This window comes from Astatotilapia calliptera, chromosome 18, assembly GCF_964374335.1.
Source record: "Astatotilapia calliptera chromosome 18, fAstCal68.1, whole genome shotgun sequence".
NCBI classification, from domain to species: domain Eukaryota; kingdom Metazoa; phylum Chordata; class Actinopteri; order Cichliformes; family Cichlidae; genus Astatotilapia; species Astatotilapia calliptera.
In genome coordinates, this window is record NC_137439.1 from 25,049,839 (window position 1) to 25,061,360 (window position 11,522).

Below are 11,522 nucleotides of genomic sequence, written 5' to 3' on the forward strand. Positions count from 1 at the left end.
AGAATCAGCCATGCTTTGCAGATATAAGATGTATACACTCATCAAAGAGTTACAGTCTCAGAGTCGTGGTACTGTTCAAGCAAATCTGAACCAAATCATGCTGAATGATGATCAATAACTGTAATCATGCTAAGCATTGCCGAGCTCTCGTAGCACGTGCATATTCCACACCTCAGTCACTGCTTTTATTTTTTAGCTCCATCTGGTGTTGTCCTGATGCACGCTGACTGTCCTGGCTTATGCGCTGATGTAATGAAAATGCAGTCGCTGCAGACTGCATCTGAAAGCATTTTCTTTAAGCAACAGACATTAATATAAGTTGCAAACACAATTATATTTGTATTTATCTCACTCAGGTTTAGTTGCTTCAGATCCTGATGTCTATCTTATTTTGCTACCACAAAACCTGAGTCTTTGCGACTGTGGTTTCCTGCATATGCCAAAGAATTATTACACAGACTGGTACTGAGTCACACAGACAAACTGACAGCAATCTGGCAGACCTTTGTTGCCTCTTATGAAAAAAAAACTGTGCAGTTTAAAGATTTGTTTTAAATAAAGAAGTGTGAAAGATTCAGTTAACTTTTCTCAAACATTGAGCCACCGATGGGTTTGTGTTACAACACAGGCTAACCACAGTCACAATTTGTGTCACAGTCTGGTGCAATGTGAGGTTTGTATTTATTAGGTTATGCAGTACCATGTGTCTGTTGCATAGGCTGGTTTGGCCGGTAGTTAAATGTTTGCCTTAGTGGTCTATCTGACAATGTGAGGGGTATAGTGAAGTTCAACATAGCCACGATTTCTTTGTGTTAGCTGGCTCAACACAAACCAGAGATAACGGGATAGGAGGAGACTGTTGATATTGCTGGGCTTTTCTGCCGTGTGGATCCATTAGCCCTAAGGTTCGAGTAGGCCTACTCTCTGTATTCTCTTACAGGAAAAAATTCAAAGGAGATCACCACATAGTCACCAACACTTCCAAGTACGAAAAGGCACAGTGCCAATTATCACCACTTGTCTCCAACATGTCTGGTAAAGAAAGGTGGGCCCATGACTCTTCTTTCTCACAAAACGATCCATATGAGTGCCTCCAGTCAGAGATAAAAGACAAACAAACATTAAAAACATGACAGTGAAACTTTAACCTGCATACAATTAGATATTAAAGGTTTATGATTCATGGCAAACTACCAGACTCAATGCTATGTATTTTATTTGTAGCAGTTACAAAGGACACAGCTGTTAAATTGGAGCGACCATGGCTCAGGGGGTTGGGAAGCGTATCTGTAACCGGAAGGTTGCTGGTTCGATCCCCGGGCTCTCTGTCCTGGTCGTTGTGTCCTTGGGCAAGACACTTTACCCTACTGCCTACTGGTGTTGGCCAGAGGGGCCGATGGCACGATATGGCAGCCTCGCTTCTGTCAGTCTGCCCCAGGGCAGCTGTAGGTACAATCGTAGCTTGCCTCCACCAGTGTGTGAATGAATAGTGGCATTGTAAAGTGCTTTGGGTGCCTTGAAAAGCGCTATATAAATCCAATCTATTATTATTATTATTATTAAATTGAGTAGCACTAGCCAGTATGTTATCTAAGGTGCTAGAAAAAATCATGTTTGATAGCATTAGTGTGTTCATCTCTTCCCTGGATAATCAGTTTGCCTTCAAATGAAAGCATGGCACGGACATGTGCATATATGCACTCAAGGGAACATTCAGTTTGAATAGGGCCTAAACTTCATCTGCCCTTATGGGTTTCATTGATGCCTCTAAAGCTTTTGATCAAGTGAACCCTGAAAAACTTTTTGATAAATTGAAGCGACAGGGAGTTCCTGGATACATTGGATTCTGTCTTACTGGTACGCTCATAAGAAGATGCTGGTTAAATGGGGAAGCAGGATTTCTGCCTCCTTTTGTGTTAGCAATGGTGTCAGAAAGGGTGGGATTTTGTCTCCAATTTTATTTAATTTATATGTTGATAATGATTGTCCATACAGCTGAGAACCTGTAACACTGTATGTATATTAGGTAAAACATTGATGAATCATCATACGTATGCAGATGAACTGGTTGTTTTTAGTCCAAGTAGTGCTGGATTAGAGTAGCTTCTTAATACACGTACTGAATATGGTGTGCTATATGATATAATGTACTATGCTGTTAAAAGTGCTATCTTGACATGTAGAACCAAGCAAGATAAACAGCTGAATTTCTTTGTGTTTAAACTGTCCGACAATACTCTTGAGGTTCATAAAAGGTGAAATACCTTGGTCACTTTATTACTGATCAAATGAATGAATGAATGATGATGACATATATGGACAATGTGGAAACTCTTTGTTCAGGCAAATACTATTACAGTATAATTTTAGCAGTGACAAAGCTGACAGTGAGTGGTTCCTGTTACTCATTCAGTCTGAGTGTGAAGAGTTTGTGTGTTTATTGATTTCTTTTAGGAATATTTCTTTAGGAATAATAGTGGTACAATAGTTATGTCAAGCTATATAGTTTATGTCTTGCATATTTCCAACCATATCCATAATCACATACTGTGTATGCTACCATTGTGTATAGTGTATTATCTTACTTTTTTTCATTGATTGTACTTATTTGTATTTTTGTATTTCCTTCTGATATATGAACCTGAGCTGAGGTAACACAAAAATTTCATCAAAAAAGTCTTATCTTATCTTTTAAGTAATTGTGTATTTTATGTATATCATGGTTTTATATCTTTAAAAATATTTTTTTCATTAAGGATTATATGTTGTGTTGTGTTGTGTTTTTGTTTTTGTTTTGTTTAACTATGGCCATAAAGTCTGTCAATAAAGACTGATTGATTGATTGATTGATTGATTGATTGATTGATTGATTGATTGATTGATTGATTGATTGATTGATTGATTGATTGATTGATTGATACCGTCCCACGGTGTAATGAAGGATGCTTGAAAGTCACTGTAGTTTGTCAGTAGTTCAAACTGAAATAAATTTTATTGACGAAATTCGTGGTGTTCTCTGTTTTTACAGCTGGAGTCAGAAACAGATTAGAATCAACATAACAACATTTATTTACGTTTTTATAGGTGTTTATAATGCATCCACATTCCTGTGAAAGCCACTTTGCACTTCATTTAGTGGTTTTAGTACGGTTTGGTCATTAGCCAAATAAATAGACACGTTCATGTCACAGAAAACTCTAACGTTAGGCTCGCTTAGCTCGCTAAACCATTAAGGTGTTGTAATGACAACACCTTAATGGTGTTACAATGGTACGTCATTCTTGACAATAAATGAAAATCTCCTAAAAACAAAACAAATATTGCGTATTTATGTAACGAATTTTTACAGCCCAACGTAAAAGAAACCGAAGGCTACCTGTATTTAATTTGGTCTTTTTCTCTTCCCGTACTCATATGGACACGTGATCAGAAGAAGTTATAAATAGAGGTGCCGCACTCGTTTGTTTCTTTGAATTTGAGACGAGGAGTGACATGGCGTCTACAAGCCAGTAAGTGGTAGAGCCGAGTAAATGTAATACCTATACTTTCTTTGCATATGGTTCTAAGAATGTTAATTCATAAGAACAAATACTGGTGTGCGTCGTGGTTACTAAAGCTAAAACAATATACGTCGCTGTGCTTACCGATTGCTGTTCGTTTCATTGTGCTAATTGTTAGCACAGCTAGTTAGCTGGCTAGCAGCTAATCATTAGATGTCACCAGAAGTCGGTGTTTTTGTTGCACAGCGATGTGGTGCTGATGCTCCTGCTTTTTGCCACGTTATCGTCTTTGCATTGTAGACTTGTTTGTCCACCATTTCAAATTTTTTCGTGTATTACAATGGTGTGTAGCTGAAACTGAAGCTAATGTGTTGTTGACGTTACCACTCAGTGAGCAGTTGTGAATCATTTGTAAACACACGCAGTTTCCCGTGGAGTCCGTCTACCTTTACACAACAGTGGTTTGACGTACCCTCCTTTAAGCACGTATAATCAATTACTGTAGTTTAGCAAATAATTTTTGCATTTAAAGTTTCTTACGTTATTGATTTTCCTATCAGTGGCACAGTAAGGGTGTGCGTATGAAGGAGTAAAATGCAGTTGATTGAGCTAATTTGACTGACAGTTTCACATCCACTCTTTTAATGATTGATATTGTTTAGTATTTCCTGTTTTCCTAGCAAAATGTAAAGAACCGATGAATGTTTTTTTTTTTCAAATTCAATATTGGACGTATGTATTATAGGGTTGGGTGTCATCACAGATTTCTAGAATCGATTCGATTCCGATTCACAAGGTCCCGAATGGATTCGATTTGAATCAGTGAAATTTTGCCTCACAGTCAGAAATATTATAATTCTTATCATTTATCAGTACATAGCCATATTTTTATACCTATAAAAAGAAAGCTGACACTTGTGAGACTTTATCAAAGGTGTAAGCATCACAGCAGATGCCTTTGTATCAAAGTAACTTAGGTTAAAACACAGAAAATCGATAATCAAAACCCACCCCTAATGTGATATAAATCAGAAATCCACCAACAATGACGAGACTACCATCCATGATCTAAAAAAGTGGCTTGCAGTTTAATTTGCCAATGACAGAAATGTACATTTGTGTATAACACCTTGTGTGGTTACTGACCCACCAGCGGTCATGTATTGACAAGCATCTGTCAAAGAGATGTGGATTTCTCTTGATTAAACGGATAAAAAGGATACCTTATTTGTTTCATCCACCCTTAATCAGAAACCTCCCACTCCTTGACTGTTCTGTTACTTTTCGTCATTGCGGCGAGGAACAACACCCACTACTCTCACAGATTGCCCAAACTAAGTAAGAATGTATAACTATATATATAACTCAAGGATATCTCCTTTCAACTAACCTTGAAATGAACATAAATTCTCGGGTTTCTCACACAGCACCTTATTCCTGTATTTACTTTTGTTGAATCCACCCCAGACACATCTGGCCAGTGAGCGGACTGAACATTCTCATATGATTTGTTGTGACGCATTTTTTATTCGCTTGACATTCACTTGAATTTTTCTGTGTGAAAACAAACCAAACCACGGGGATGAGCTACAAGTTTGCAAACTTATCAGCTGAGTCAGACCAGGGTAAAATAATTGTGTGAAATGCCCTAAAAATCTTTTAAGCTGCTGTTTTGTTTTTTTTTTTTTTTAAAAGAGTTCAACAATCTCAGGCTCAGTGGGAGAGAGAGTTCCAGAGTCTGAATTGTTTCTCATTTAGTTCTCAGCCTTGTATGATGCACAGCCGACAGGCCCTGATCACATGATTTCAGGGAACCTGCTAGGGATGTAAAAGTTCACTGATGTACAATTGTGCCTGTTCATGCATAACCCTAAAAGTCAAACTCAGGATCTTAACGTGGATGTTAATGGGGAGTCGGTGCAACCGAATTAACAATAGTGTGAAATGTGAATAGCTGAAAGACTCAGTCAGAACAGGCGTTTTAAACAACCTGCAGATGTTTCTGGGAGGCTTTGCTTAGGTATGTGGACAGTTGTAGTAATCCATACGTGATAAAGGGATGAAGAGTGACACAGTGGAACTCAACAGGACACTATTTCTTCAGTGATCAAAGAGTGAGCATCCACAGCAGTCACTAATTTCTTGATGTAGGAAGTTGAGGATTTTAGTGTGGGTGGCTTTTTATCTTCAGTTTATTTTAACTCTGTCGCATTGTGTGGTTCTTGTTGACCAGCATTTCTGCTGCATCACCTAAATTGCTCAACTTTTGGTCAAGAGTAGTTTGAATTTTGCTAGATCTTTTTTCCTGTTCTTCATTACACCGCATTTCTGCTAACATCCAGCAGATTAATGCTTGTTGTGAGCCATTCGTTTTTTTCTTTTATAGTCCTTTATCACCAGTTCAAGCTTTTTTGGGGGAGCACACAGAGTCCTGGTTGAAGTTATTTTGTGTACAAGTCAGTTTGATCGTGCCAGACCTCTACGCTGCCATCTCCGGCCCCCTATTTCTTATCATGTTTGTAAATCCCAGCTTTTAGACCAAGTAGAGCTGTAAACATCCATGCGGCACACACAATCTCATATTAATGTTTATACCAGTATATTACTTTGTGTGTGTATTGTTCCCATGTCTTGTTCCATGCCCTGTGTTTTGTTACACAGTTAAAAAAAACAAAAAACACTAGGTTTATGACTGAATTCAAACCTTTGAACACTAGTGTGTCTTAAAGATTATCAGAACAGTGAGATGAACCTGTCACCAAAACAGCCTTGTGTTTAAAGTACTGTTGCTAGCTACTATCTTTGTGTTTTTGATGCTGTTACTTGCTTGGGAGATGTGTTGTTGGTGAACATTCAGTTAGGCACTTCTTCTGAAACACAAAAAGGGAAAGGAAACTGAAAAGGTGAAGTATATTTAGACTGTAACATAGTCTGTATGTATGTAAATTTGCCCTCTCAGAACAGTTGGTGTTATTTTCCCATGTTTTACTCTGAGTAGTCTTTTGTGAATTGGCCGTTTGAATCTTTATTTTTCATTTAGATTTGACTTTGTGGGTAAAAATTATGTTTACTGTCATGAATTGAACACAAATTCTCTCTCTGCCCCTCCCCATCTTTGCCTTTGTTTTTAAACTTTTCTTGCTTTTGACCTCTTATCTGTTTGTTTCTGCAGCCCAGGTGTTATGGCCCTTCCCAGAGTTCAGTGTCCCAACCACCCTGATGCCTGTCTGGTGGAGGACTACAGAGCAGGGGACATGATCTGCCCTGAATGTGGCCTTGTAGTAGGCAAGTATACATGGTTTTAGATCAAGCTTCCACTGAACACATCCTGCATTTGGTTTCCTGTACTTGTTATCTCAACTAAACGGAACAATTTTTTTTTCAGCACACATCTTCCTGAACTCATTTGCTTTGTCATCATAGTTCAATTCCAAGCTATGCAAGGCCACATTTTCCAAAAGTGTATAGGTAAATTAAATATATTGTTTAAAATTATCCATAGATGTCAGGTGACATGACAGGTTTTGTCTTGTGGATAGAGTTAAAGAGGCAAAAAGCTTGATGCTTGCTATTAGACAAAGCTTTAGGGAGCAACAAGCTCTCCTCTAATGAGCCCCTTCAGGACAGAGCAGGTTAGCCGAGAGAATAGAGACGCCCGCCGCCCTTTAATGCAAGCTTAAGTGCCCTCTGTTCCCGTTTCCATAGCTTTGGTTAGCCTCTAAGGAGATGAATGTCACTTTGCCTCGAGATATTAGGAGTACTGATGGATGGCAAGAAAAACAGGATTAAAATATCAAATCTAATCTTCAACCCCAGTACACAGTTCCTGGAAGAGACAGTCATAATAACTTGAAGAATGCAATGGCCTTGTTCAGACAGTTTGCCTCATTGCTGATGTCACACCCCTATCTTTTCCTTTTTGGTGTAAAATAATTGAGCCATATTCAAAACCGCAGTAGTAGTAATGGAGCGTAGTAGGAGAACATGTAGAGGAAGAGCCAAAGAAAGACAATAGAGGAGGACTGACATAGTAGCAGCCGTGTTTGAAACTTAAATTCTGAGCATGTCTTTGAGTGAATTTGCTTATATTATTGCACCATCTTCTGGTGACTTATTTCAGAGGGATGAAATATTACCAGGCACAAGGAACACCAGCAGCCATCAAAGCTTTTTGAGTGTTGGTGAATCCCTGAAAACCTTCTGTAGTGTCAGTTATATCTGTCAGAGAGTAACCCTTTTCAGAGCAGTGGATGTGACTTCAAAACAGATAAACAAGCAGCTGAAGATTAAGTTGCGAGTGTTAGGTAATCGAGTTGAAAGTAAACTTTAAATCTTAAGCATTTAAAGAAAATTATATAATCAGCAACAATTTAAAAGCTGGAGCTTCATCAGAAATGCCTCGTTCAGTCCAAGCTGTAATACAGTGAAATGTTGCAGCTCAAGAACTTGATCTTGATCTATTGGTAGTTTGAATAGTAAATGTTGTATTAAATGAATCTTTATTCAGTTATCCAAATCATATGTTCAGGTGATCGTGTAATCGACGTGGGCTCAGAGTGGAGAACGTTTTCTAATGAGAAAGCCCTCAAGGACCCATCCAGAGTGGGAGACGCCCAGAACCCATTACTCAATGGAGGAGACTTAACCACCATGATCAGCAAGGTGAGACACTGTTTGAAATAAAAAGCCAACCTTTTGTTTTCACCCTATTAAAGATGGCTGCCAGAGTAGCTCTTCTATTAGTATGTGCTCGGGTTGCCTTGGCACAGCTAGACACGGTTTTTAAGGTTTTCCTGAGACTAAATAATTGTACCTGGTAGGAGGTACTTTTTTAGTTCCTATTTGACTGGGACAATCCAAGGCGATCCAAAAATGTGATGTCAGCAGACTGTATGGCAACGAATAGCTAGTCAGCGGCATTACTCGATGAGACATGAAAGAATCTCCATCAGGAAAATCAAAACCAATATTTTTGAAACCCTGCTAAACCCGGCTACACAGAAACTGTACCGTGGTCCCCGAGTCTGAGGAAAAGCCACAGACCGAGCAGCAGGTACACCATCACCTCGACGTCCACCTGTATTGTGGCGTTTGTGTCGCATACAAATGATGTCACGGGATGTCATTAGCTCTTCCCCTTTACACAAAATCTCTTCTGATTAGCTGTCCTGTGAGCCTGAATGACCATATTAGGGGATGTCCCCTAATTTTGACATCATAAATTGAATTAGAGCATTGTAACAGAATGTACAGTACTTAACAAATGCAGAAAAAAATAGCAAAGCACATTATTGTTAGATTGCAAATTACTTATTTACTGACATTGCTGAACAGAAAAATTACTTTTAGTGGCTGAATGAAGAAGTCAAGTGTACTGGCTCAATTTGGGTACAAAAATATTGAGTGAATTTAATTTTTAGCTGTAATTTATTTGACGTTACTGTGGTTTCACATGAAATAATTTCACTGGTAAACGTGCACCGTTTACCTCCACAGGGAACAGGAGCTGCCAGCTTTGATGAATTTGGGAACTCGAAGTACCAGAACAGGAGAACCATGAGCAGCTCTGACCGGGCCATGCTCAACGCCTTCAAAGAGATCAGCACCATGGCGGATCGCATCAACCTGCCGAGGAACATCGTAGTAAGTAACAAAAAATAAGGACCTGTAAAAATATTTTCTGCTGTGGCCTAACAGTCTCACTGAGAGCAGAGAAAGTTGCCCATCTGCTTTTTGTCATTGTTGTGAACAGGTGACAGCCTGTGAGATAGAAAGTGAATCTAATGAGATGTTAAAAGTTAACAGACTGCTAATGGAGAGGAGCAAGAAACAAAAATCCTGCTGTGTGCAAAAAACTGCTTTTGTTTTTGTTTCCTTTGTTCTTTTTATCAAAGTTCTTGTTGTTTTTCACACTGAAGTCTCAGCTGAAGCTGTCACGCAGTTTTCCTTGTGAGGATGTTCTCATTTTGAGGAACAAAAGGGTCGTGGGCTATGGTCGTGTTCCTAAACATTAATTCAGACACGATCATATCATTTTCATTCAAAATTAAGCAAAATGGTGTCATAAAAGAGCCACAAACATAGGGCTCAGCAACTTTGTTAAACTGAAACGAAATGACTTCCCTGTTTTAAGGTCATGTAAAGACAAACATCACACTGTTAACATGCAGTTAAATTCCAACAGAAGCATAAAATCCATGACACTGAAATTAAAGTGTAAATAATGTTTTTTCCCCTCAGGACAGAACAAACAACTTATTTAAGCAGGTTTATGAACAGAAGAGCCTGAAGGGCCGAGCCAATGATGCCATCGCGTCAGCCTGTCTCTACATCGCCTGCAGACAGGAGGGTGTGCCGCGAACCTTTAAAGGTCAGAATAAATTTGTCTTGTGTGATTTTGAGTAATTTACTATCGTTGTTTAAATGATTATATATAACTCTGTTGTGTTCAGGACAAAATGTATTCACATAAAGAACTTATTCACTCACATTTTCATGGAATAAGCCAACATAGGACTGTTTGTTATTCATGTGGTGCCATTAGTAAATGTTATTTACAGGAGTAGTCAGGAGGCAGAAGTGTAGGATGTGCTTAAGGATAAAACCTTAAAAAAAAAAAGTAATTGCAGTCCATCCAACCACCCCTAAAAATCTCCTTTCCTCTGCAGAGATCTGCGCTGTGTCCCGGATCTCAAAGAAAGAGATCGGTAGGTGCTTCAAGCTGATCCTGAAGGCACTGGAGACCAGCGTAGACCTCATCACCACCGGGGACTTCATGTCCCGCTTCTGCTCCAACCTCGGCTTACCCAAACAGGTGCAAATGGCAGCCACCTTCATCGCCAGGAAGGCCGTGGAGCTCGACTTGGTGCCTGGCAGGAGCCCCATCTCTGTAGCTGCAGCTGCCATCTACATGGCTTCCCAAGCTTCAGCAGAGAAGAAGACCCAGAAAGGTAAGAGGTTATGGACTGGAGTTAGACAACAGGTAGACTTTTCACGCCATTTTTAAGTCTTGATCCACGCCTCGTTTCCTTATATTTTGCTTCCAAGGAGAAAGACTTTTTTGTGAGGTCTTGAGCAATAGGTCTCCAGACTTTCTGAAGGCCTTTCAAAGGTTTTTTGGGCATTGGCTGCTTTTTTACTTCTCTTCAGTCCAGACCTTGTACCATTTTGGAGAAAGAAATAGTTTTAAGTTGTTTCTTTCCTAGCAGTCTGTCACAAAAGCCCCTCTTTTTTTCATCATATATGCAATGCTCGTTTCTGTTCAAAGTTAGAACTTTTAACCGCTTTAAAAACGTCAGGAGTGTTAAAGCTCTATTTACTGTCAAGAAAGCTGTTAAGAAAAATGCACTGGCGTCATTCCGCATATACTTCTAGTAATGGCTGAATTGTCTGTCATGCTCTTCCACAGAAATTGGAGACATCGCTGGTGTTGCAGATGTGACGATCAGACAGTCGTATCGACTCATCTACCCACGGGCTGCAGAGCTTTTCCCCCCAGACTTCAAATTTGATACACCTGTTGATAAACTGCCCCAACTGTGAAGAACACTCCTCTCGTACAGCACAACAATTTCTGCTGTACCTACAAGATCATCACCATTATTATTGCTGTTTTTTCTTTTTTAAATGATGAGTGTTGGTTTTGGAAGATTTCTCTCGTCCTGCCTTAGACGACACCAAAGTCTGACAGGTGCAACGGACACACATTCCAGTACTTAAATAAACAGCTTGCAGACTGTACTTGCAGTATTTCATTTGAGTGTATATACTGTACAATGTATATATGTCCAAGTGGGAAGTGTAACTGATACTTGCAATTTTAGGCTGATTTCCTACTGTACACAAACTTTTTTTGGTAGAAAATTACCAGTTTCTATTTTGTTAGTGTTTGAATTGTTCTGGGTAATTTAACTAAAAATAAAATTTCTCTTTAAACCAGGTCAGTGTTTGGATCAAACTAAACTTTCTGTGTATGTGGAGATGACCTCAAACTTCCAGAGGTGATGGAAAACCAGAAACAAA

At 39.1% G+C, this 11,522-nt stretch overlaps 1 protein-coding gene across 1 annotated transcript; it reads left to right on the top strand.

Moving 5' to 3' along the window:
- Positions 1 to 3,143: 3,143 nt before the first annotated feature.
- gtf2b (general transcription factor IIB) lies at positions 3,144 to 11,439 on the top strand. Its single transcript, XM_026148720.2, has 7 exons — positions 3,144 to 3,509; positions 6,673 to 6,785; positions 8,029 to 8,162; positions 8,997 to 9,143; positions 9,741 to 9,870; positions 10,169 to 10,450; positions 10,909 to 11,439. Exons 1-7 carry the CDS (start codon positions 3,493 to 3,495, stop codon positions 11,040 to 11,042), a joined length of 957 nt encoding a protein of 318 aa, XP_026004505.1. The 5' UTR covers positions 3,144 to 3,492; the 3' UTR covers positions 11,043 to 11,439.
- Positions 11,440 to 11,522: the final 83 nt, after the last annotated feature.